General features: G+C 41.6%; 1 protein-coding gene across 2 annotated transcripts in view; it reads left to right on the forward strand.

Moving 5' to 3' along the window:
- Positions 1–246: 246 nt before the first annotated feature.
- The window catches only part of LOC127008705 (uncharacterized), a 35,398-nt gene continuing 9,269 nt past the window's right edge, over positions 247–26,375 (forward strand). The window contains exons 1-42 of one of the 2 annotated variants that reach the window (XM_050881043.1): positions 247–412; positions 4,248–4,351; positions 4,822–4,923; positions 5,229–5,352; positions 6,011–6,126; positions 6,598–6,820; positions 7,659–7,759; positions 7,982–8,174; positions 8,371–8,474; positions 8,783–8,969; positions 9,321–9,443; positions 9,932–10,084; positions 10,281–10,378; positions 10,838–11,030; positions 11,433–11,527; positions 12,249–12,459; positions 12,771–12,877; positions 13,171–13,414; positions 14,222–14,361; positions 14,469–14,592; positions 15,247–15,341; positions 15,555–15,762; positions 16,171–16,331; positions 16,697–16,828; positions 17,104–17,206; positions 17,694–17,744; positions 17,959–18,035; positions 18,915–18,941; positions 19,066–19,318; positions 19,700–19,838; positions 19,987–20,054; positions 20,851–21,099; positions 21,374–21,604; positions 22,475–22,575; positions 23,083–23,103; positions 23,662–23,920; positions 24,189–24,318; positions 24,492–24,556; positions 24,766–25,005; positions 25,394–25,612; positions 25,731–26,033; positions 26,126–26,217. In XM_050881043.1, the coding sequence (XP_050737000.1) occupies positions 304–412; positions 4,248–4,351; positions 4,822–4,923; positions 5,229–5,352; positions 6,011–6,126; positions 6,598–6,820; positions 7,659–7,759; positions 7,982–8,174; positions 8,371–8,474; positions 8,783–8,969; positions 9,321–9,443; positions 9,932–10,084; positions 10,281–10,378; positions 10,838–11,030; positions 11,433–11,527; positions 12,249–12,459; positions 12,771–12,877; positions 13,171–13,414; positions 14,222–14,361; positions 14,469–14,592; positions 15,247–15,341; positions 15,555–15,762; positions 16,171–16,331; positions 16,697–16,828; positions 17,104–17,206; positions 17,694–17,744; positions 17,959–18,035; positions 18,915–18,941; positions 19,066–19,318; positions 19,700–19,838; positions 19,987–20,054; positions 20,851–21,099; positions 21,374–21,604; positions 22,475–22,575; positions 23,083–23,103; positions 23,662–23,920; positions 24,189–24,318; positions 24,492–24,556; positions 24,766–25,005; positions 25,394–25,612; positions 25,731–26,033; positions 26,126–26,217 (6,075 nt within the window). In that variant the 5' untranslated portion in view covers positions 247–303. The remainder of the gene's footprint in view (positions 413–4,247; positions 4,352–4,821; positions 4,924–5,228; positions 5,353–6,010; positions 6,127–6,597; positions 6,821–7,658; positions 7,760–7,981; positions 8,175–8,370; positions 8,475–8,782; positions 8,970–9,320; positions 9,444–9,931; positions 10,085–10,280; positions 10,379–10,837; positions 11,031–11,432; positions 11,528–12,248; positions 12,460–12,770; positions 12,878–13,170; positions 13,415–14,221; positions 14,362–14,468; positions 14,593–15,246; positions 15,342–15,554; positions 15,763–16,170; positions 16,332–16,696; positions 16,829–17,103; positions 17,207–17,693; positions 17,745–17,958; positions 18,036–18,914; positions 18,942–19,065; positions 19,319–19,699; positions 19,839–19,986; positions 20,055–20,850; positions 21,100–21,373; positions 21,605–22,474; positions 22,576–23,082; positions 23,104–23,661; positions 23,921–24,188; positions 24,319–24,491; positions 24,557–24,765; positions 25,006–25,393; positions 25,613–25,730; positions 26,034–26,125; positions 26,218–26,375) is intronic. The other variant, XM_050881044.1, reaches the window with a different exon arrangement.

The following is a 26,375-nucleotide window of genomic DNA, read 5'->3' on the forward strand; positions in this document are numbered from 1 at the left end:
CTTGTACTGTCTGGCGTAAGGAAGGCAGCAGGGCACGAGGGCTTGGGGTGGGGGCACTGCGCGGGGCAGGGGAGGGCCAGGAGGAAGGGCGATAGGGACACAGGGCACCGAGGTTGTGTTGTTGTAGGGGCCACGAGGGTGTGTGTGTGTGTGTCGGGGGGCGGGGGTGATGGTAATAATCGGGGGGTGGCACAAGGCGTAGCGTGTGGGCCTCTCCTGTTCCCCCCCCCCCCCCCCTCACGTTCCTTTTTGCCATCTGCCCTCAGTCGCGTCCTAGCCACCCCAGTGTCTGGACCCCTAGCGATGGCCGGGGCGAGCTCTGTGCTGGAGTCTTATCACGCTCGTGGAACTTTAGCTGCCCGTCACACCCTTCTCTCCCTGGTGGTGTTCGTGGCGGCGTTCCTGCTGCAAGGTAGGGCATCCCGCTGCCTCACACATGGCCGTAACCTGGGCAGGCTCGGTGATCGGTGGTTTATATATATATATATATATATATATATATATATATATATATATATATATATATATATATATATATATATATATATATATATATATATATATATATATATATATATATATATATATATATATATATATATATATATATATATATATATATATATATATATTTGGGGTGGGGCGCTTTAATTAAGAGGAAGACCAAAGCTGCAAGGCTGAAGGAAACTGAAGCAGAAAGATTAATTAAACAGGAAGTACAAAATCTATATGTTATGCAGTTTTAACAAGATTCGTCATATTTTCTTCTTGAGGGTCACCTGACTTTTTTTTTTAAATCAGGTCGCCTGCAGCGCCAGGTGGGTGTCACGGGCAGGGAGCCAGCGAGCACATTTGGGTTCCTCCCGTTGCGGGATCCCCGAGGATTCAAAGCTTTTTGTGGACCACCACTGAGGTGCTACAACATTTAAAATGAATTCATCGTAGCGTGTAAAGTTGGTTCCGGCCGCAGACGGACTTTCAAAAAAAGAATCACGTGTGGGAGGAAAAAGCTTGCATAACGGGCGCGTGCCTCCCTCGCTTCCTTCCGCTTGCTCCTGTTGCGGGGTGAGGGGGGGGGGGGGGGGGGTGCGTTTAGTAAGTTTATGGTGAGCCGATAATTATCTATCATCATCAGAAAACAAAAAGTTTTCTTCGTTATGTAGTCATATTCTTTTGGAGAAAATTTAGACTGGATATGCCGGGCCCGTCTATAGAGTACTACAAAAGTCGAAGGAGTCATCACCAGGTTCTCCATCACTTTTTTCCATCTGCAGCCTTAACATCATAGTTTCAATAGTAAAAAATGTGAATATAGGCCTATGATTGTGAGCATTTCAACAAGTAGCGACATCCACGATCGAGTGACGCAATATGCGGCGGTGAGTGAAGGGGTGGACCAGCTGGACGAACTCCTGCCCCCGCGGAGGGAGTAGGAGGATGAGAGTTGATGAGACAATTATCCACTGACACAACCTGTTAACGTCATTGAGCGAAGAAGAGCCTGTCCGCGTCGCTGGCCTCGTGGGCTGGGCGGGAGTGCTGCACCTCGCCGTGTCTAGCGCCAGCACGGTGCAACTTTTTCACATTAGTTTCTTATCCACAGCATTTATAAAGCGTCCCCTGACTCCTCCCGTGATGGATTGTAATCTTCAAACCTCTGTTTAAAAAAAAAATAATGGCATTCTCAGAGTCCTTAAAATATATCCCTGTCAGGCTGCCCCGTATTCCATAATTTCGGTTATTTTTTTTAACCAACATCCCGCTCCTACGTTTTTTGTTTTGTTATTTTGGAAACAGCATAACTTGGTTTTCATGTAAACGAAAGTGTTGTGTTGATTGATGATTGGTAGTTTATTGTTGCAAGTAAACAACAAAGGAGAAGGGAGGAGCATGCCATCCCAACCCCCAGGCAGTACAGAGTGTGATTATACAACAAAGGATACATGTGTAAGTAGCACCAGGAAACTAAAAAGATACAATGGTAGGGGATTTAAGGTGTTGCAGCGGACAGGGATTCGTTGTTATGTGTGGTCTCGAACAGATGACCGAAGCTTCGCACGCAGAATCCTTTATTTGAGCTGTGAGCCGTGAGTGGAGTGTTCACGTAGACAGGCCATGGGGACAGTAGACAGGCGGTGACGGAGAGGAGATGCACACATTCTTGACCCAGCTGGTGAGGCGTGGGAAACAAAGTAACACGGGTCGGCGGCCATGAAAGGCTCGCGGCCAGGAGGAAGATGTCAGTCAGGCGTTAGTGATGGCGCAGTGTTATGACAGCAGGGCGGCAGGGAGTGGCCAGCAGCACCCCCTGGCTCACCCCCCCCCCCCCCCCAGCAGCATGTGGCAGGGAGGGACGGGGTGAATTAAAAAGGAGGAAAGTAGTATGTGTGAGTCTAAAAATCAAAATGTTGGTAATATAACTTAAAATTCAGGCAGTCGAAAAATACATGTCTAAGGATCTTCCATGACCACGATATTAAGCACGATCACTCAGCGCCTCGGTTGATACGACGTTACCTCCTCTTAAAAGGACGGACAATTTACAGTTTAACCCAACCAACGATTTTCTTGAGTGGTTCATGTTTTTCTGGTGACAAGTGCAGTGAATTGCATGATTTTGTATCTCATTTCCGTCGCAAATGTCTACTTTTAGAGTTATGCCTCTTTCAAGGTTCTTACAGTGTTGGTTCAAAAGTTTGCCTCACACACCATGTCATTTTTTTTATTTATTTTTTTTTTTTTTACGTTGTTGCCTATTGCGCCGGTAGGCATCTTCCCGGTGGGGCCTGATGGTCGGCCCAAGGCTTCTTCCAGGTGGGGCCGGATGGTCGGCCCAGCCCGTTCTGGCGCAGGCGAGTGTTTATAGTGGCGCCATCTTGCATTGGCTCATGCTGCCCCCCGGAACTCGTTCTTGATTCGCTTGGACGGCTTCCTCTAGAGTCCGGGTTGATGGATGGTCTTCAGGACAGCATGTGGGTAGTTTTAAGCCACTCGGCGGTGACTGAAAAATCCGAGTGGTAGCGTGAGGATTCGAACCCGCGTCGTCCATCACGCGGCGAATGTGGGTCCAGTACGCTATCACTTCGGCCACCGCCTGGTACATGCTTTGTCATTCTCCTTTGCACCTTCTCCAGTTTGATTATATGAAGACCATTTCTGAACTGCATATTCCAAGTTGAATCTAGCCAGGGAGCAATACAGTGACTTACACATTTCTAAATCCATGTACAAGAAGTTTTCCTGTAAGAGACCAACCATCCTGTTCCCCTTTGCCATCACCTGAGCAATATGTTGTGCAGGTTTCAGATCTGATGACACCAAAACTCTTAGATCCTTTTCTCCTTAATGATTATGTTTCCAAACCTTTTCCATTCAGTTTATACATATATTTGAAACAAAGATTTCTGTGGCCTACATGGACTGTGGCACACTTCTCAGCATTTAACTCTGACAGCCATTTCTCACTATATATCTGCAGGTATATCATGAGGTGTCTCAGCATTGTAAGACATTTACTGTTACTGATTTTTTTAATATATAATTGTGTCGCTGGCAGAAAGAAGGGTTAGACATCCTAATTCATTTACTACGTTACTTAAGAAAACTCAAACGGGGATTGGTCACGAGACAGATGCTTATGGTTTTCCAGATTATATTTTGTCTCTCTGACTGAATCTCCTGTATCTCTTTCATGTGTTTCCTCTTTGTCAGAAAACCCTTAATCCAACCTGAAAATTTTCTTCTTACTCTACATGCTTCAAACTTATTCAAAAGTCTTACTCTCACCATGTCAAAAGCTTTCTTCAATCTAGGTAGTTCACATACACAGGAACTTGTTGATGCACTTCACATGACAAGTACATACTCCACATAGGTACACGTAGTACTTCCCTCTGACACAGGGTGAAGGAAGGTGGATGGCTGATGGTCACAGTTGTGCTGGTGGGCTAGAAATTAGATGAAACAGTTGAAGGCACAGGTTTCAGCAGCACCCCATTCTTTTACCCTTCACAGGTGGATAAGATCAAGCAGAAGGGCTTGCAGGAGCAAGATAGGGAAAATGGGTACTTCATTATTTTTTGCAAACTGTAAGGCATATCATTTATGGTTATGTATTCACAACTTTTCATCTCCATTTTCTTCAGTCTTAAAAGTGTAATAAAAATCAGCAGATTTACTTGGGCTGGTATTAAGATCTTCATCATGCACAGTCTTCTGATGATGGTACAAGGTGTGCATTATTGCAGGATGTGTCGCACAGTCCAGCAGAGATGACATCACACGCCAAGAAGTGTTTGTTGGTGACAACATTACACTCAACTGTCTTGCAAAGCCAAATCAACTTATTTCAGTAAGTTTGCCTGACACGGCTTGTTCCACTTGTTGATGTAAATATGATAATTTCTCAATTGGACTTTTCAATTTATTCAACTTGTATGATTTTTTTTTTTTTTCATTCTTGCCTTGAGGTATATTCCTTTAGAAAACTAATTGTTGCAACCCAGACTATAAATGACTTTGCACCTCAGTAACTGTACAAATAATGTCAAGAATCACAGGTTGAGGGTGAGATGAGTGCTTGAGTCAAACATCATACAGCATGTTGATCAGTGATGTGTTTAAAGCCTGAATGCCACTCATGGAGATCTGGTAATGATAAGATTAAAGCCTCAAGATTAAGGCAACACTGTGTTGAAAGTGATGCTAATGTAATGCTGCAGTTGGTGGAGTTGTACATTTGGCCACTTAATGGAACTTCACACAGCCGAGTAAGGTGCGAATGTACCTCTTGTGTGAAGCCTTAGTGACTCTTCCTTGCAGTACCGATGGGTGTACGTGCGGCTGGGCACCAACCGGCCACAAGTCTTGTCAAGAGGTCGGAGACTGGATGTTCAGGAACCTCGGTTTTCTCTGAAGTCTCGGGTGAGTTGTTTGATGGATGTAACACAGTTGTCTTGTTGCCTAGATAGTAGTACAGGTGTATACTTACTGTGACATATTTTAGAATATAACATGTGGAGCAAATGTTCACTTTATATGTTATGATATTATTGCAAATAAAAATGCTGGATGTTGTTTATCTTTATATTATTTTCAGTTGTACATATAATTAAATCTGGCATGTGTGCAGACTGTTTATGGGGCTGTAATATTCATGAAACTCTTTTTGGCAAAGGTTCACAATATAATTTGAGTATTTCAAGTCATGGCAAAAAAATTTCTGTCAGGTGGAAAATGGCAGAGTGAACCTGGAGCTGACACTGTCCGACGTGCGTTCCCATGAGTCCGGGCTGTTCATGTGCTGGCGACAGGGACAGAAGCCTGACCCTCAGGTGGTGGTGACCGTCCTGGGTGAGTGGTGACAGGGGCCGGCAGCATCCATAGTGTGTAGGCAATCAAGTTTAATACTGCAGGTTACTGGCTGTAATTTTGGTATTAGTAGTTATTGCTTGTAATTAAGAGTCTTCTGAAGTTTTGTTGCTATGACATGTTTTCTATTATGTGCCATAAGATGACAGGCACATCATAAATGCAGTGTTCATTATATAGTGGTTGACTGTAAAATTAAACAAGTATACATAACTTAATGTAACTAAATATCTCTCAGAAGGGTATTTAGTGTCAGGTCAAACACTGTGCACCAATAAATTAATCATCACTGATGCACATGTAACAAAATATTAAAAATATTTATATATAAAAGGGGTACATTTTCTCTGAAGATGCCTGTTTGACAGTGATTACAGGTTTTGAATGGGATTTAAGTCCAGTGACTGCCAGGTCATTCATAAATGAATGTTATTTAACAATCCTGAAGGCATTACAGAACATAATTCACCATGTAACAGGAAATTATCTGGCCTGCAGGCATTAGCTTTGCACATTTCACAAGAGATGGAAGTGATCATGTAGTAGTTTTAAATAAATCCATCTATACCCCGGATGACCTGTGGCGGTGTTCAGGGCAAAAGCCTCCAGTCCTCAGTGCTATTTTTCTCCCTTTCCACAGAACATGGCAGTCAGTCTGAGCGGCAGAGTATCACACGCACGGAGAGTCCCAAGACTGTTCAGTACGGGGAGTCGGCCACATTTTCATGCTTCATAAAACCTGCTTGGCCTATCAGAGTAAGGAGCATGCACAGTTAAATTAAATAATCATTATACACTGCAAATTACCTACGACTGTATCTTTATATTCATGTAGTATACCACATCTCAAGGTTGTGATTTTGCCAAGGAGCTTTTGCCCTATTAAGCTTTACACTGAGTTGAATCTTTGTTGCACTGAAGTCTTTCTCACGTGAAATTATCATAATCTCCAGTGAACAATGGCTTGCTTATTACGTAATGCATTTTACTGGATCAATTTCTTCAACACTTGTTTTCAAAGTACTTTTTTTTTTGTTAAACTGGCACTTCCTCTAATTGCATCCCTCTCATTTTCAAAATCTCCATTAAAAATTACAATTTGTGTACAATGTAAGTCTCACTTTTGTGTTTCTTTTCACAAGTCTATTTATATTTGGTATCCATCAGCGTTCATCTTCCATCATGCTGTGAAATTTATTTTTTTGTTATGTTTGTGTTTCTCCCCAGGTGTCTTGGCTGAAAGATGGCAGGTTCATATCCTTGAGGGACCGTTTGTACACCCAGACCAAGAGGCAACTACGAGGAAACCCTCAGGCGCAGGATCAGGATGCAAGGGACGACCAGCTTGTGGCCTCCCTGTTTGTGGCCTCGGTTAGGAGGGACGCAACCTTTACTTGCCGCATCGAAACAAATCCCCCAGATGAACAAAACATGCCCATCACTGTAAGAGGTGAGACTGTCAACCTGGATAGTTTATTCTCCACCTTCACTGTCTTCATATTTATAGACTCATTCTTACTTAACCCGGTAGCAGCAGGGATCATGTTTCTTAATGGTCCCTCCAAGTGAGAAAAATGAGAAAAAATCACCCCTCACACAAACCATTTCATAATATATATCAAAGCATTTGTGATCAGTTTATGTATCATCTATTTTGGGGGGGTTAAATCATGGCACAAATTTGGCCCATCGCTGCTACACGGTAAAGCCACAAATTTGGCCCATCGCTGCTACCGGGTTAAATCTCTTTTGCCAGGTTTTCAATCAGCTAAGTTTTTGTCAGCCTTACTACTCAGGCTTGTAACCTACATGTCTCATTCTGAACTTGCCCCATTCAAGTTTACATGTTTCACTATTTTTGATCAGTCACTTCTTCCATTCTCAACAGGTCTAAAACACCGCACTTAATTTTGGGAGAGAGTTTTCCTCCTTGAATGTTACTTACATTAGATACTTATTGATTTTCAGTGCAAGATCCCGTATTAGGTTCCTCTTTACTGGACTTCAATTCTTGTGGTGTTGCAGGAGACGTTGGCAGTGAAGTCATCATCTGATACTCTCTGTCCTTCCCACAGTTTATCCATCCTTTTCTTGAAAGTACTTGCATGCATTCTCTAATGAAACAATTTTCTCCGCCAAACTCTTCTTTACAGCTACAGATCTCGGTGCAGACGATGGCTTTTCTCATTTTCTTTTATCAAGGTTGCTTTTTTGACTGCCACTTTGCCGAAGACAGAAAATGAGTAATGATAGCGAATGACAGCAAATGATGAAAGCTGTTTTCACAGTTCCCCGTGTGGAGTCCTTGACAGCGGAGCCAAATGAGGATGTTGTGGAATATGGCCAGCCTCTCTCCCTCGCCTGCACCATATCTGGCTCCAATAATGAGGTAGCCAACGTTCCAAAAATGTGTTTATAACTATTCATATATGTTTATCAGACAGATGGATACTGCCACTTAGTGTGACCCAAACAGAAAAGAACTTGTAGATGAATTCTGCTTAAAAAAGACAGATTAAATGCAATAGATAAGAGTGTCATTTAATAAATGGAGTAAATAAAGCAAACTAATTATATTTTCATGTGGTTTAATTTTTTCTGTTTGGAACAGGTTGTTTGGCTGAAGGATGGGTCAGAACTCCTGTTTGGCCCAGACTTTCCTGGACGACGGAAGCAGTCCGTCGTGCAGGCGCCCAACAGACTGGTGTCCACGGTTCATTTCAAGGCCATGTCCTTTGCTGACAATGGCCAGTATGTGTGTTACATCCCGGGGGCATCAAGTAACATCCTCATCAACATTGAAGGTTCCTGTGAAGGGTTCTGTTAAAAATATTTGAATGATGTTTGAATTGGTAAAAGAACCTTGATTTCTCATTGAGGGTAAGAAATAAAATCTTAATCATGTATTTTCATAGACAGTTGCTGAGTGCTGAGTCAAAGGTGACTCATGTAATCTGCTAATAAATCAGTAGATAATGGAGCACATTTTCTCCCACCAAGGCCGTTCTCCTCGCCTTCTTGGAATAGCTGGGGGTAACTTCTTTGAGGATGAGGACCTGACCTTGAGGTGCACCACTCAGTACACCCGGAACGCTGGGACCCGGGTACATTTCTCTCCTTCGTATTTTTAGACTTTTAAGATTTCAAGCTATTACTTGAGCTTATTCTAAATAGTATATGTGGTCATATTTAATGTAGAGTTTCATAGAATATGAGAAATGGGAAAAAGATGCTTAGAAACATCTGTGAGGAGTCTAGATTAATAAGGGTGAAGAATAAAGTGCAGGAAGTAGCTCTGGAATACAAGTCATGTCATACGAGAATGGAGAAAAGTGTTGTAGGTGGGACGCTCATATTGGAAAAATGTAAAAGACAGAGTGATGAAACACTTGTTGCCTTTATAACACGCCAGCAAGAAGTCAGTTGGACCTTTGAGGGAGCGGTGTTGGACCCGAGTTCGTACGAGTCGCTGACCTACGCAGGGGAGCACAACACCACCATCCACCAACTCTCCCTCTCCCGCGCCTCAGCCAGGAACATTGGCACATACCAGTGCATCACACCCTATGGCTCCAAGCAGATAGCTGTGGAGATGTATAGTGAGTATATATTGTCAGACTCTGGGGCACTTCTGTCATCAAGAAATAATTAAAGTTTAACCCGGTAGCAGTGGGGATCATGTTTCTTAATGGTCCCTCCAAGCGAGAAAAATGAGAAAAAATCACCCCTCACACAAACCATTTCATAATATATATCAAAGCATTTGTGATCAGATTATGTATCATCTATTTTTTGGGGTTGATATCATGGCACAAATTTGGCCCATCGCTGCTACACAGTAAAGCCACAAATTTGGCCCATCGCTGCTACCGGGTTAATTAAGTCATGGAATGTGACCGACTTTTTTTTATTATTGATTGTTTGGTAATCATTGTTATGCTTGCCCACAGTTCCTCCGTCCCTGAAAGAACCGCTTCCTTCTGAGGTCCCCTTCACGGAGAATGAATTTTTCCGGCTGCCTTGTCACACCACTGGCTATCCTGAACCCTCAGTCCACTGGGAGAGGAAAAAAGGTGATGAGAGAATATCTTTACCTGTGATTCTTGCATGCAGCTATCAAGAGTAAGTCTGGGTATAAAATATGTTGGATTTTTTTTGTTTTTGAGAATCCTTTGTAGCTATTATATAATACCTTGTCATCACCATCAACTGGTCAAGTCCTCAGATTAATATCCTAATTGGTGTTGCTTTCAAAGGGCTATTCTTACAGTCGTTTCCGAATGTTCGGAAGACGGTCCCTAACACGTTCGGGTGGCTTCTACAGTAGTAGTAGTAGCCTATAGTAGTAGTAGTAGTAGTAATAGTAGTAGCAGTAGTACTGCTGCTACTACTATTATAGGCTACTACTACTACTGTAGAAGCCACCCGATCGTGAACATTCGGAAACGACTGTAAGAATGGCCCAAGGAGTTCTTCACAAGAGGTTTACACTTTTGATAGTTGATGATCATAATTCATGTTGTTATATGAGTGAGGAGTGTATAATTGTTTTCCATTTTAGGCAGTGAGTGGGTGCCCGTGGAAGGCGGTACAGGAGCCGGCAGTGCAGAGCTTGTTTTCCCCCGAGCCTCTGTGGGTGATGCCGGCGCCTACCGCTGCGTGGCCAAGAGTGAGGCCGGATCCTTCCTGGCTGAGGTGGCAGCTGTTGTGGGGCGTGAGTTGGTGTATTTTTTCCTTGCACAGCTGTAGGCAGATCAAGGGTTTCAAACCAAAACCACTTGATAGGGATGTTTCATGTAATTTTATTAAAAATTCATACAACTGTTTTATAGATATCAGTTGTCGACCATCCAAATAGAGCTGGCTTTGAAGTGCTTATCTTGAGTAAGTAGTTTGATTTTCATTTCTAGGAGTGGATCCAGAAATTCTGGAGATTGTGGCTCCTGAGTCCGTAGCCGTTGGGGACAACTTCACCGTCCAGTGCACTCTGCGCAACTGGGAGGGTGAGGTGAGTTGCCTCAGCACCTCCTCGTCCTGTAGTTAACTTTATTTTTGTCAGCAGCTAAAAAGGTTTTCCATTTATTATATTTTAATGTTTCTCTGGGGAAAGGTTGTTTTGTACTGTCATTCCCAGGTCTTTCTCATCTTTTGCTATGTTAAAAGATTCTTCACCTCTTGTACTTCCATCTGGGTCTTTCCTCACTCCTTCCTATTTCTAAAACAGGACATTTTGTAGCATTAAAATCAGTTTTCATCACTATGCATTTTCATTTCTAACTGCTTTGCATTACATGTTTCCTGCATATGCCAAATGAGTTAATTCCAATGTAACAACACTTTCATTCAGTGCTAAGTCAATTTAACATGACTTTTTGAGGAACCAATCTTGCCCTGTGCTAAAGCTTTAGGAGTTTGTTAGGTTATCTGCACTTTGCTTCAAACATTATAAGTGACTCTCTCCCTGCAGGTAGAATTCACACTGAATGGAGTGTCCTTGATGTCAGCTTTGGCGGAGCGGTTTAATGTGCTTCGCTACCCCATGGAGGAGAAATTAATGGAGGCTTTCCTCATTGTGCGGGATTCCATGCCTGAAGACAGTGGTCAGTACCAGTGCCGGGCTGGCTTGCAGGTGTCACCTCCAGCCCCTGTGCTGGTCAAAGGTGAGTACTGTTGGTGTCCGTGGTTGTTGTTGTGATGGTAGGGATTAGCTGACAGGCCGGGTAAGCATGGCAGTGGTAGTAGTTTGTTATAACTGGGTTTATGTAGACATCACAGAGTTGTTTAAACCATAGAAGTAAAACAAAATATCAAGAAATTCAACTTCCCATGCATCTATAACTATTGACGAATGGAATGTTCTAAATTTAGAGTTGGTTCAAGCAAGGGTCATTAATGAGTGTAAAGGTAAAGTGGATGAACGTGGATGGGTGCAGAAGAGTACAAACATTACTCATATCCAGTAAAATACAACTTGGTAAATAAATCTGTCCACAGGTAAATACAGAAAGCATGGCAGTAATATTTTCTAGGCTAATATGTCCTCCTGCTGTCCCCCACTCCAGAGCCTGAGCCTGAAGTGCTGGACCTGTCTGCCTCGCCGGTGGTCATGGGCAGGGAGTTCAGTCTTAAATGTGTCGTCACCAACTGGGATGAGCCGGTAAGTTGCCAGAACATTAACCTGTCTGCCACGAATGTCACGGATTTGGCCTTGACTGGTAGCCTGGTAACATATACTCTCAGGTCTTTCTCTGCCTCTGTGGTGGATAATGGAGTGTTTCCCATGTGGTATTGGTATGCTGGATATCCTACCCAGTGTGCATGACTTTACATTTTCTTCATTGAATTGTAGCAGCCATTTTTTGTTCCAATTCCTGTTGCTTGGTGATGTCTTCTGGTAGGAAATCCACAGTCAAGGGGTTAACATTAGATTATCATTTATTTTCATCATAAGTTGCCCTTCTTTTTTACATCAGAGGAGGTGGTAAAGGGCAAAAAGATAAATAAAAAAAAGGCTCGGAAATCTTATAAACACACTTCTCATAATTAGTATTGTGAAGGATCTAGTAATGGAAATTGTTAGTTGAAATTATACCTATTGTCAGGAGAGAGACCATAATATCTACAAATTATTCAGGTCAAGTAAACATAATAGACCACGAGGAAGGTAATACTATAGACTGTCATAACCAGCAAAACTGTTCCTCGTCTTTACAGCGGTGATTCTTCTAAATATAGGTATTAATGAGGTGATAGGATTCTAATATTCTTTTTATCAGTAACTCCCAATTGCCAAGCTGGACAGGGGTAGATTTAGGGTATTATTAACATTCATTCAGCAAAAAGGATAAAGGATAATCATTCCAACTGGCCTCCAACAGGTAACATTCGTCTTCAACAACAAGGTGGTAGAGCTTGAGGAGGAGGGTTGGCAGTACTCCATGGTTGAGGGCGTCGAGGGTGAGGACACACCGCCGAGACGTATCTTTACACACATTCTCACGGTGCCAAGTGCCTCCGTCCTTCACAATGGCCGGTATGAGTGCTACACCGGCCCCTCTGCCTCCGCCTCATTCAACGTCAATGTTTGGGGTGGGTGCATCTTTACCTGTTTGTTCCTTTGCTCGGCTGCATCAAGATCGTCGCATATTTATCCGTACAGCTTCAAAGATCAGGGACTAGAAGTGTGCTGTGCCATAAGGCTGAATAACTTGTTCTTGGTTCCTGGTACATGTCAGTAGTGTAGAAAGTGTTGGCTGTTATCTATTTGTTGAGACAGTTTATAGGTGTTACTAGTATGTTATAGCAAGTTGGAACTATTATTAAAGTAATAAACCTTAATACCATGGCATATTATGGTGGAATACATGATTACTGTCACTGTGTTTGTGTGTGTGCAACAGATATCCCTGAAGTGACCCTGGAGCTACAGAACGAGAGGCAACGCAACTGGAGGGACACGCCCACACCCATGAACTGCAAGATAAAGGGAGTCAGCCCAGACATGGTGGTGAGGAGCTGAGGTGTAGCTGTTGCTGCTGTAGAATCCCCAAACAAGGGCTTGTTTCCCTGATCCCCTATCACAGACTTGTTTCTCTGTGGAGCACCCCTCTCAGAAGTCTCCCATTTCCCCTGTTCTAGCACTCCCTCTTAACATTCAGTCCCTTGCCTGTCAGCACTCTGGGTAACAAGAGTGTACTGTCATTACCTGCCTCTGATATTTTTTCTATTTAGTTATTTTTTGTGATGATGCCACACCTCTGCCTATGCGGCAAGATACAACAGTCCATTTTCTTCCACCAGACAGTTGTGTTCTCGCATGAAAGTTCGCCTCAAGTTTCAATTGAAAACCGCACCAAGATGTCAACCTCAAGCCAACTGGTGAATGTTGCAGTGAGTGAGGGCAAGGAGGGGGACGAGCCTCACACAGTCTTCACCCTTGGCTTCTATTCTCTAAGCAAGGACTTTGAGGGACTTTGGTCTTGTGAAGTTTTCCACCCAAGTGGGATTTCTCTCAACAAAGACACCTTCCACCTGGAAATTTATGGTATTTATCATTTGGGAAGTTGCGTTGAGGTGATAATGAGTGATGTGTAACTGGTTATTTCTCAAATTTAGTAAATTTTCTCCTCTTACAGTTAATTTTTATTCCTTCATAAGCACCCGCTTCAAATTCTGCTAATTGGAAGCATGGCTGATCCTACTACTAATGACGGTGACAGTGTAATACATGCACCGATGAATTTTTTAAGAGTAATTTTCAAAGAGAAATGCAGTTAGTGCAAAAAAATAATGAGGTTAAGCTTTGATAGCCAAATAATGATCTATTATAGGACTGTTCTTGCTATGATCAAATTGATGACAAGTAATAATGGTTCATTGAATAGGGAATTTCAGGAAGACCAGGATTAGCAAGTCTTGTTTATGCCATCGGATAAATAGTTGAGGCCTGTTTGAGGAAAGTGGAAGAACTAGATGGCTTTTATTTTTGTAGCAACATAAGAACAGCTACAAAGGAAGAGTTGTAGGGCTGATGTGTATATATGTCATGCAAGTTGTGAAGTTTATAAGAGCAGTACTTTAGAAATGTCTCGGTCATTGGTTTCAGAGTCAGACTGAAGTTTGAAAGGTTTTTGTCTGCATGTTTGGTGAAGGAAATGATAATCAAATCAAAACCTTGGCAGGAGGATGCAGGGATAAGGGAGAGTCAAAACACATGACACAGTCCTCTCCTTCAACTTAATTATACATGCTTGTGTAGACATTTGTATCACTATTAACTAGAGCAATAATTGATAAGTTATTGAGTATAGAAAGAAGATCATATGTTTCAAGTATTCCCCTTTTATTTCAGAGCCACCCAAGTTTGTAAATGCTCCCCCCGAGGTAGTGTTTCAAGAGGAAGGTAATGACTTGCGCCTCAACTGTTCCGTGTCTGGCCCGCCGGACACCATGGTGGCCTGGTACCGGCAAGGCATCCAGGAGCCCATAGTGGTAAGAACTGTTTTGAGTTTCCATCCTGTAGGAATATTCTTAATGTGTTCAATATAATGAGCAAGTAGTGTTGTGTTGAGTTAATGAGTTTGTGTTGATGTCATCAGTTTGACCTGCTGAGTGCACTGTTGTTCATCCCTCGCTTCACCACCACGGACGAGGGGCAGTACGTGTGTCGCGCCGCCTCGCATGACCGGGAGATCCTCACCACCACTCATCTCAGGCTGGGAAGTAAGTAAAAGGCCTTAAGAACACTGTGAAGGCTGTGGAGCAGGGAAATTCTACGACAATAGTGAAAGTAGTTTACAGGAAGGAATTTGTATAAAGAATAGAGAAATTAATAAAATATGCAATTTAGATTAAAATGAGTTGGGAGTTTTTTGGATACAATGAGGCATCCAGAATAGATGTAGGCCAAGCACAAGAAACTTAGCTTCTAGAGAACACTTCAAAGTTATGCTTATTTAAACTGGTTGAGATATTGAGTTGATTGAGGAATAAGAGTTGATAAGGCTAGATCACTGATTATTTGTTTTACACACAATCCATCTTGCATCATTTGTTATGTTAGTGCTGATAAGCATAAGTAAATATTGCAGGTTCTGTTTTGACATCATCTGGACATATTGGAGGTTTTGGAACATGGCTAGCAGTTGGTATACTCAACACCAATACATACAGTTAGATGATGCAGTTCTTTTGGCAAAATTAGAGGAGGGTTTTGAGAGACATATCAAAAGCTCTTTAAGAGTACTCATGTGAATTCAGAGGAGTGCAAGAAGAATAGGCTATGGTAGTAGAATAGAATTTTGACTTACTCTTATTTATTCTCTTAACTTTACTCTCCCTTGGTAAAAGTTGTTGCATATTTCTCTTTTCTTTGAGCCCCTCAGCCTTTGGTGGAGTCCATGGTGGTGTCCCCAGCGGTGATTGGGCAAGACTTCAATGTAACCTGCACTTTCTCCAACTGGAACAGAGAGGTACTGCCCTCCTGACCTTTTTTCTGATCCATTTATATATTTGTTTTCATCCAAGGCCCAATATCCATATCACAGTACCAGCATCCATACATTTAACAACTATTCTGAAGGCTCACACATGATGAATTTTTATACTGTTATAGTAGATGCATAGGATTATAAAGAACCAGGTTGTCTTGTGCATTTCCTGACACTGCCGAATGGATGCTGCAGGTGCTGTTCTTCCACAACAGTGAGGCCGTGGACCTCCAGCCAGGCTCACGCTACTCGGTGCAGCAGCAGAGACCCGGCCCAGGGGCAGGACACACGAATGCTGTGTCACACGTCCTGACAGTTGCCAATGCTGCTGCCACAGACTCGGGTGTCATGGAATGTTTCCTCACCACAGACATCTTTAGAAGCATAGACATTGCAGTCAAAGGTCAGTGAGACCATTTACTTGATGCAGATGATTGTGATTATAAACTATTTTTACGAGGGACCCAATGACCCTAGACTATTTCTTGCATATCACAACTAGATAAGTACTTACAAACACATACATACATTATAAGGAAAGAAGAGAGAACAGAGCAACTACACATGAATAAAAAGTTGGAAAATAACAACTGCTTGAAAGCTATCAAGGAATGCAGTTTTCCTAAAAGATGTAAGAGCAGCGGAACAGCTTGAAAAAAAAGAGGTTCTTCAGTCAAATGCCAAATTTGACAAATACTCAGAGATTAATTTCCACAAGCATTGCTTATTTTCTGTGTATCACAATTAGGCAAATACAAGTAGGTAATATAAAATTAACAGTTCCATTTCATCCTTCCTTTATTGTTACTAGAGAGCCACACTTTGCTGCCGACACCTGTGACCATAGATGAGTTTGAGTTGCTGCAGCCAACCCTTCCATCAGGTCGCATTGTGGAGCTGACTGGCCCGGAGAGTGTGCTCGAGGGCGGGGAGTTGCTGCTCACCTGCCTTGTTAGTCCTGTGGTGCAGCAGGTGAGTGCTCCTCCAGCAGAAGGCGTTGTAGATGAACAGAACTTAATTTTTTAACATTTTTCTCCAATTCATGTCTCTGGAATCTATATCCTTACACCACCTTTTTTATCTTTGGAAATGTCAATGTTTGAATTATGTACAGACTTTATATGTAGTCTTCTTTTGAAATGCAGTGTCAATCCATGTGTCTATATTCGTGTAAATTTATATACACTTCATCACACATATTTACTTGTACTATGAACACTAGAAATCCATAAATTATATTATCTCTTCTCCCTCGTGCAGTTTAGTTCAGTGTACCCAAGAAAGGCCTTAAAAGAATCAGTTGAGTCTGTTTTGAGTTGATGAACCTTTTTCAACAGGACATCGTGCTTATACATAGCACCTCGTACCTCTATGTTGGGAACATAACACTGGTGGAGGACCCAAGAGTGGAAATATTGCCTGACGTGGCTAGTGATGGCTCAAAGCTAATCTATCTGAGGATTAGTGATGTAAGTGTAAAGCTTTAGGAACTAATGAAAATGTTGTCATGATATGTTTGTTGAATCTGGCAGATTAGTGTATGACATTTTTTATCTGTAGAATTTGAGTCTTTTGAATGATTAATTATTGTCCACAGTAGACAAACTTTTCATACTAGTATAAATTAGACTTTCTTATTAGTTACCTTCATTTTTGTGACTGACTCAGAGCTTGATCATCAGGCTGGTTGACAAACTTATAATAACCTGGAATTTCTCTCCCCTGGCTGGTTGATGCCTCACAGGTAAAGGAAATGGATGAAGGGACGTACCAGTGTGCCGCCTCCACTGAACCTCCAGCCTATTCCTCTCTCACCGTCTCTGTTGTGGTGCCTCAGCGACACACTGGTAGGAATGGGGACCAGTGACTTGTTCCTTTTCAGTTCTGCTCCACTTCCTTTTTCTTGACATTTAAATGTTCTACCTTTTTTTCTCATTCTTTTCACATTTTCTATGTACTTCTAAAACTATATCCTTTTATTCCTGTTCTTTCTCTTCCATCATTTAAACTCTCCTCTCTTTATTGCTTCCTCTTTCTTTTCCTTTATCTTTCTACATTTTTTACCTATCAGTATTTTTATGTCATATTGGCTAGCATGTCTTCAATCACTTTAGCTTGTTAATCATTCTCACTCTCTGGTTACTCACTGAGTATACTACCTTGTGAAATGCTGTGAAGGTAGTTTATGGCTGAGTGGCCCTGTGTTGCAGGGTTAACAGTCATTAGATATGGTGCAGAGCACAAAACATATATGAACACAGACTGAGTATTCTAATGCATGATTTTTAATATAAGATATTTGCTTCATAATAATTTCAACTTAACTGTTTGCAGAATTGCCTCAGATATCCACTACAAACTTGCCAGATACTCTACCCACAAAAGGTGAGAAGGTTGTATTTCCTTACCTCTGTATGAACTTTTCAGCATGTTTAAAGAGGTTTCAAGATCATAGAAGCTGTTTTTATTTTTTAATATCAAAAGATTGTATAGAGCCAAATATATGATTTACATTAGGGAATAATATTGAGAGACCTAACTTTATCAGTCATGAATGTTTTTATAAGCTTTTTAATGCTTCTATATCTTCTTTCTGTAGACATTCCAGAACAGCTTGCAGCACTTCCAGGAGATGACGTCACCTTCCACTGCTCTGTGCCAGCAGTGATAGACTTTGTGAGTTGCATTGCATCGTTACAATAGTTTGCTAGAAAAAGTATATAAAGCCTTCCATAGAACTTTTATTGAGACAATTCAGACAATGACAATGCACCAAGGGCATCATCTTAACCTCTCCAAACAATGTAATGAGCCATCGAGTAAACTAAAAAGAATTACGGTGGGTGATTTAATGGTGGTTTTATATTATAGATCAAAGATTAAATATTGCTTCTTTACAACACATATTCAGACCACTGAATGTGTGGCACATATTTGGTTCCTCTATTATGTTGACAATATTTCAAAATTAGGAGCAGCGGACCTAGAGCAGTATGATGCTGTATTTGACGGCATGTAAGGCACGTGAGCATGTAAGACTCGCCTGCGTTGGCAAGCCTTTTCTTGAAAAAATATTACAAAAAACATGTTTTTGCCTGGCATTTGAAGCCCTCAGGTCAGTTTGAAGTTTCTTATGTATTTAGGCTCTTGTTAAGTCTCACTATTTCCTGTTAAAAACTCAACACTTGCTTGGTGGCTGATTTGAAAATAGTAATGAGAAATGGGCTCTTGACCCACCACAGGCTCCAGGGCCAGTGGGGCAGGGAGGGCAGGCACCAAGTGTATGCGTCCAACTTTACCTTTCTCTGTAATGCCTCCCTTGAGCCAGACCTTGACTATATGAGAAGCAAGGCAATTTTCAAAGACTCATTTAGAGTAATAAAGTGCTTTATAGGTTGTCATATGCAACAATCTCCCTTGCGTAGTAAATTGTACAAATAGACTTCATGGAGAAGATTTATTTGAGCTGATGAGCATCTCACTTTCCTTATGTGACATACCTTTAAGCCAGGAATTGTCAGAAATATTGCTTTCAAACTATTATTTTCTTTTCAGAATGAGCCTCTGTCTCAGCGGCAGCATGTAAGTGTAATTTGCTTTAATTAAATGTTTCTATGATTCATTAATATTAAATTCATAAGTAAATATAAACTTGACCAATTAGTAATATTATTGTGTTATTTAAATGATGTTTCACTTTCCTCAGTACATATCCTGGAATCGAATGGTTCACCGTGTGCCAGAAATCATTGTTGATAACAATGAAATTGTCCACCTTGAGGCTGATCGCATGACTGTGAACTATGCTGTGGACAAGGACACAGGAATGACCACATATGACTTGACCTTGAAGAGGGTGGAGGCAGCAGACTCTGGGAAGTACGTTTGTTCCTCCACGAGGAGGCTTGCCGTGGATTATGAGGACTCCAAAACCTACCATCTCAGTGTGGAAGCCCCAGGCAAGGACATTTTGTGTTGTTTAAACTTCTCATTTTTAGAGTGATTGTTTTCTTTTCCTTCCTAATAGTTTTAATCTGTAAATCATATGAGGTATGTTATATTACTAATATGCTCCCTTCCTGCTAGTATCCATATCAAGAGAAAAATGCAAAAATTTGAGCTGATGTGAAAATATGAGGCTAAATAAAGATAGACAAACATTCTTTTATTTGACAATACTAGTTCATGTTTAATGAACTGAATTCCATTTCCACTTTATCCACACAACCTTTGAGTGTCACAAAACCACTTACCCATTTCTTATTATTCTGAATTATAAAACCAACAAACCCTCTCCATGATTCTTGTGATCTGATCTGCATTGTATGTCTCCTCGCCAGGGAGCTGCGAGTTTCCCTCCGACTGGCTGGGCCAGTGGTACGACACCAAGTACCGGCAGGTGTCAGACATCGCATTTCAAGAGTTTAAGCGATCATCCTGTTTGCTGAAATCAGGAGGGAACTTTATCATACAACACAAGTAAGAGTTTCAAAATATTAATAATGGTGGCTGTGGATGATATCCTAATCCATGCCAGTGAAGGCAGGTACACAGGGCTTCCTCTGCCCTTATTGCAGAAAGTAGGATTATTGCTATCAAAGCGTCTAACGTGATAATGTTGTTTCAGCCGAAGACAGTGCTACCGCTGTGTTTACTTCTCCCAGAGACACCAGAATCTGCTCCAGTACAAAATCTGTAAGTTCTATATTTTTATTCAAATACTAGCTCTTTTTTTCTTATGGAAATGGAGATAATTGCTTTGATGGCTTTCACAACCCTGACTCGTACTCCTTGGGTGAAGAGTACCACAGAGAAAAAAATATCCCAGTCTGAGAAATTGTCAAATAATGGATGAAAAACAAAATGTATTTTTCCCTAAATCAACTAAAATCCAAAAAGTACTTTGTCAAGATGTTGTTTGACTGCTTGCACACCTCCCTGCCTAGCTCCACTTGCTGCTACTAGCCCTCTGGACCCCCCTCACTCCTCCACCCACCACCTGCCTCTCACTGAGCCCTGATAATTATTTGACAAGAGCATATGGAAAACCAAAAGTTACCTGTAAACTGCTTCCATTCCAAACCATAAAACCCCAAAATATTCTAACATGAAAAATATACATTTACCTTAATATTGCCTGGGAAACAGCCTCAGAAATAATTACCTAGCAAATGGAGGCCGCAAAAAAACATGAAGTTGACATGAAATCAAATGACCCCAGAAAAAAGACTTGATATTAGGAACCCTCCACCTCCCAGCAGGCAGGGATTCTCAGCGGCGTGATGGTCATGGTGGAGGTAGCAAGACTCGCCTTTCTAAGAATTGATAATATGACAAAAAGAAATTTGAGCTTGCACAAAATTCCTTTGCTATTTCTGTTTCTAGAGCTTCCTATTGGATGACAATAAATTTTTCAATTTGAGAATGATTATTAAACATAGCTTTAGTCATAGACATTAAGTTTATTGGTCTCATTTATATATTATTTCAGCTAAATGCAAGAAGAAGCTGGAAGTAGATTCGCTGTGCTCCTCAACTGAAAAAAATGACTTCATAAATCTTGTTCGGATAGACACTAAGGCCGTGGGCTGCCCCTTCACTGGGCCACGCAAATACTTGTTAGAGCTTCAGCAGCAGGCCTGCACAGATGACCCATCACTCATATCCTCCAGCACAGCTTCTCTCCTCAAGTTCCAGTACCCAACATGCTGGGTGTTAAGGGATCCATCCAGGCCAGTGGGTAAGCTTTCTTTTTATTAGGCCTTGTTGTGCTCCACTTTTCTCTCCTTGCTTACATGCAGCTGTTGTCAAGTCAGAATTTCCTTGTATTATTTCTTATTCTTATTTCTTATTCACTTACATTTGTGGCCCTCTAGATAATCAGTTACTCTGTATTTACATTTTATTTTCCCCAGACTTTCTTCAGTTGTCACATATTCATTGAATGTTAATAACAAAAAATTTACATACTAATGGCCATAAACATTGATGGAACAACCATTCCCCCACAACAGCTGAAGAGTTTGAGTGTGTGGCTGACTGGTCTGATGACACCACTCACTACCTCATCACCAGGCTACTCACTAACTCATCCATGTACCTGGAGCAGAAGTACCGCTGCTTCACCTACACTCATGAACAGGGTGGGGAGTATGCTTACCTCATGGGCCACAACAACGCCCCATTATGTGGTGATATAGGTGAAAGCTTTGCCTTGACATACAAGATTTCTGAACTCATTGGGGGTGAGTCAAGTTTTCAAAAGTTTTTAATTTCATTGTTTGTAGTATTTCTTGCAATGAGTATTTACTGGCTTGTAACAGTAAGTCTCATAACAGTTCAGTGTGCTCGGCACCCTCAAAGGACCCTGTAGAGCTATGAGATACCTTCTAACTTGAAACTCTTCAAGCTGCAGGTGAGTGCATTGGAGAATGCCAGAGGTCACAGGAGGTTTTTGCAGGGATGTTGAAGAATACTGAAAAGTCATACTGTTGTTGTAGGGAGGTTTCCACTTGAAACACATGAGCGATTGATCTAATCAGGAGAATAAAATCTTTTTGCAAATATCCCTTTCAGAACTTGAACCTAGGCCACTGAGATGGGAGGTGGGTGGGTGCTAGCATCGTGCCAGAAGGAACCCCTGGCTTAAGGGGTTTTGAAGTCTTTATCCATGTCTTGGGCCTTGCTCCCATTTAGATCAGTTTCTTTGTGCACTTCAGTTTTTTCATGTCACTTCAAATCACACTTTCTTTGGCAGCGAGACCTATACCTACTTGAAAGACCTGGGCTATCCAACTTCCTCTCCTTTCATGGGGAAACAAAACATGAATGGACCATGGATATTTATACTATTCACATGGATACAGTGAATTATGGAGAAGCTGAGAACAATAAACTTCATTGTAAATCAATATGCAGACTTGGGTCAGCTGCCCCAGGGAGAGCTGTAACTTGATAAGATTAACATATTTAAACAGTTTTTGCATGTCTTTGCAGTAGCAAGAGTTAAGATAAAAGTTTACATGTAGTACAATGCTGTAATTGAAATTTTCTCACTAGCTTTTAAGATTACTTCCATTATTAAATGCTGAGCAGTTGTACACCAATTTTTTCAGAGTCACCGCTCTCAGTGACAGGGAATGGAGTAAAAGACATAATAGTGCAGTCCTCCGAGGTGGTCGTCCTCCCCTGCAGAGCATCTGTGCTGCTTGGCTCTGTGAGTGTGTCTAATAAGTCAGTGGTGTACAATTGTCTAGGAAAAAGGTCCTAGAAATATAAGTGTTCCCCTGCCAACTGCAGTGATTGCATTAAGAAAACAAGTTTGGTTAGTTAATCTTGAGTTGAATGCATTGATAAAGTAGGAATAATACATGATAGAACAAGGAAAGAAGGGATATGGCATCAATACTCATTATATCTCCAGGAATATATGTGCATCTGGGCAAAGTTACTCATTCTTTGAGATGAAAGGCAGTATTTGCTTGCCATGTTGGCCCTACAGTAGGAGACTGAGGATTGTTATACTATATTGATGTCACTCAAGGGAAGGAAGGAACCCTCAGTATTTATAGTGCAACACTACTACTGGCATCCATAAGTTCTAATTTTTTTCCTTTGCAAAACATTGGTTTGGTCATGGCTGTGAAGCCACCTGAAGCATTTTTCCCTTTACTTTAACTCTGTTGCCTCAGAAATATTAATGGTGGTTATCTTCCACTTTCAGGAGGACCCTTCCAAAAAATATGTAAGTTCCTAAGTCGTAATTTTTACTCTGAGTTTAACTGTGTGAGTTTAGTGTCTGGTTTTCTGCCTCAATTGATCCCGAGCGTACTAAGAATAACTGCTCTGATTTACTAAGTATTGTTGAAAAATGTAGAATTCAACTGACTTATGTATTGGCAAGTCCAGAGTGCTTCATGCACCTGAGTTTTTACTCAGTTTCTTTGCTTGTATTATTTACATTGCCATGCACAATTCATGTCTGCACCAGCCTCTTAGTAAGAAATGCCATGTTGGTTTCAAGGCACTTTTTTATGGAAATTCAGTAAAGGATATTTTCCTGGTAAAACAGGATGTACATAAAGGTGCCCTGGGGTGCAAGGGATTAATGATCCTGGAATGACTTCCATTTATTTAGTGCTTTTTCCTAACCCTCCTTTCTTCTTTATTCAAGTTATGATGATGGACTACAACTCATTCATTTCTTTATATTCAAAGTTAATGTAATTATGAGGTATGTTAAGTTCTTGTGTTTGAAGTCACATTATGAGGATCAATGTCTAAAAACACCTTGTGCCAACAGATGATAACATGGGTTCGAGAAGTCAGTGGTGGAACAGAGGTGGTTTCTCGTGATGATTTCTTGGCCATGGGGCACGACAGATACACATTGGACATTGCCACACTCAGACCAGGGAACACCTCAAAGTATGACTTGATCATTGCTAATGCCCAGCCCAGTGATGCAGGAACATACCATTGCTTGCTGAGGAACCGTAAAGGAGGAGGGCAGGGAGTCTCTCACAACCTCTCCTTGACTGTAGAGGAGTCTCCAAAGTTTGGTAAGTGATTTACAGTGCCATAATTGAACTTCATCCATAAGCCTTCTGAGGAGCAAGATAGGGCATAGAAAACAATGGGCATAGCAAAGTCAGAAGAAGGATGAGTAAGGGCAATATGCTGTGTTCTCCAAAGTGTTATTTTCAGAAAATGGGTTCAGATTTAGAGACAGATTTGATAACTGTAATGCCATCAGGAATCAGGAGAAGTGAGGAAGATGTAGTAAAATCATGCTGTATATAACAAGAAATTTACCTTTTACCCCATCAGAGAAGTGTGCGCTACCAGTGCACTGGAGTGGTGAGTGGTGGACGAAGGACGGTGACATCCCTATTGGGGGCGGCATCTTTGGGGAGATTGTGTGTGACATGGCACTGGGAGACAAGTACTTCATGAGAGGGTAATGTTGTGCTTCTCTGTGATGGAGGGCTTTGTTATTGAGATGTAATTATATTCGCAGAAAGCTAAATGAATCAATATATTCTGCATGTATATACCCACTGTTAGTTATGGATTATCAGACTTTTTTTCTATATATTTAGTGTAATCTCTTTGTAACTTTCCATCCCACAGCCCTACTTGTAACATGTGCTACATGATCAAAGAGACTCACTTCAACCTCCTTCATTTTAAGAAATGTGAGTTGCCAATTCACTGTGTGTTAGTTAAGCATCTCTGTAAAACTTACATGGATACATTGTCATTACTTATGTGAGGATATTTCATGGTACTTGCAAGAAAGTGTTTTAGACATCAAAATTTTCTACATTTTATACATTCCACTACTGAAATTTTAGTTGCTTTATGTTTTAGGCAATGTTTTATCATGGTTTATTCTTTCTGGCAGCTCCATGTGAAAGGAATGAGGACCTGAACTCTCTGTGTAGCATGGTGGAAGAGCAGCCCCGCGAGGCATTGATCAGGAAGGACGTAGGGATTACTTGTCCCTTCCCTGGCTCCCGGTCCTTCGTGTATGAGCAGCCTCACGATACCTGTGAAGAAACTCATTCTCAGCTGCTCTCCAATGGCACGCAACTCCACTTCCTGTATAACCAATGCCATTCTCCGAGAGACTCAGGCTTTGCATGTGAGTATGATGTAAGCTCTCTCGTCAGTGCCACACGCCAGGGTTGATGGAAGCTTCCAAGTGGAGCTGTATTGTGGGAGGAGGGAAGTGAAATTCATAGTCCTTGCATGGGATGTTTGTTTGGTGCTTTTTTTATTAGTTTTGGATTTGTGACAATATTATGAAGATGTAAACATCATGATTTTTTGGCAAAATTAATCTCTGGTACAATCTCTAGCAATACTCTACAGCTAGACACATTGTTCACTCCTTTACGCTCAGATGATTCCATGAAACTTCATTAACTATACTTACCAGATGGTGTCCTCTGCCTTTTCTCAATTTTCAGTTGTGTTGAATGAAATTACCCGAGATGATATTTATATTCACCCTTTGATTTGTGACACAGCTACTCTTGTTCAGTGTGTGGCAATATGGAGTGAAGGCTCCACTCACTACCTCATGGGAAAAGTTGCACACGATGAAGGAGGTTATCAGTGCTTCACATTTGAGGAGGCCATGAACCAGGACCACCTGTTCACCATGGGCCGGGCAGAGACGGAGGTGTGCAGAGACCTGGCAGCCAGCGAGGCCAACACACTTTACCAAATATTTGGAGAATCGAAAGGTTTTGTGCTTCTTTTTAGCTTAGAATGATATAGTTCAAATATTGCTTAGTTGTCAAATATTGTTCTTATCTATAGTACTGGATAGAGTGAAAAAATTAAATCTTTGTTATTTTGCAGCTCCTGAAGCACCCATTATTGAGGGCGACGAGGCCAGCAGACAAGTGTTGCTCGGGGATGCCGTCACACTTACCTGCTCTTGTAGAGGAGGAGTTCCTCCCCCAACCTTGAGATGGTACAGGGTTGTGGATGGGTCCAGGAAGGAGCTGCCATCAGAAAAACTCGTGTATGAAGGCTTCACCAGGGCTGAGCTACACATCAAAGTTGATGCTTCAGACAAAAATGCAGAATACTTCTGTGAAGCTTCAAACTTTGCCACAGAGGCTCCACTGAATGCCAGCACCACTCTCACCTTCCTCAGGGGTGGGCAACTTGTTGATGCTTAAAGCACACCATGCAATGTACAAAGCTACCACTCCATTGCTGCGGCTAGAGCTAACTTTTCTTCTTCACAGATTATGCCAGCATGATGCTGCAGCAAGTTGTGGTAGTGGAATACCAACCTGCCTTCCTGCCCTGTGTCCAGACCCTTGAGGATGACCTGGAGGTAAGCCTTGGAACACATTCACTTTCATATCACGAACAAAATATTTAATTTCTTACTCTCTTGTTCGTAAAATGCAGCTTGTGGTTGATGCTATAAACATGTACTTTACATTTTCCATGCATTTAGTGGGGTGAGGTAAATAATGGGGTGAATAATAA

Source organism: Eriocheir sinensis, chromosome 38, assembly GCF_024679095.1.
Source record: "Eriocheir sinensis breed Jianghai 21 chromosome 38, ASM2467909v1, whole genome shotgun sequence".
NCBI lineage: Eukaryota > Metazoa > Arthropoda > Malacostraca > Decapoda > Varunidae > Eriocheir > Eriocheir sinensis.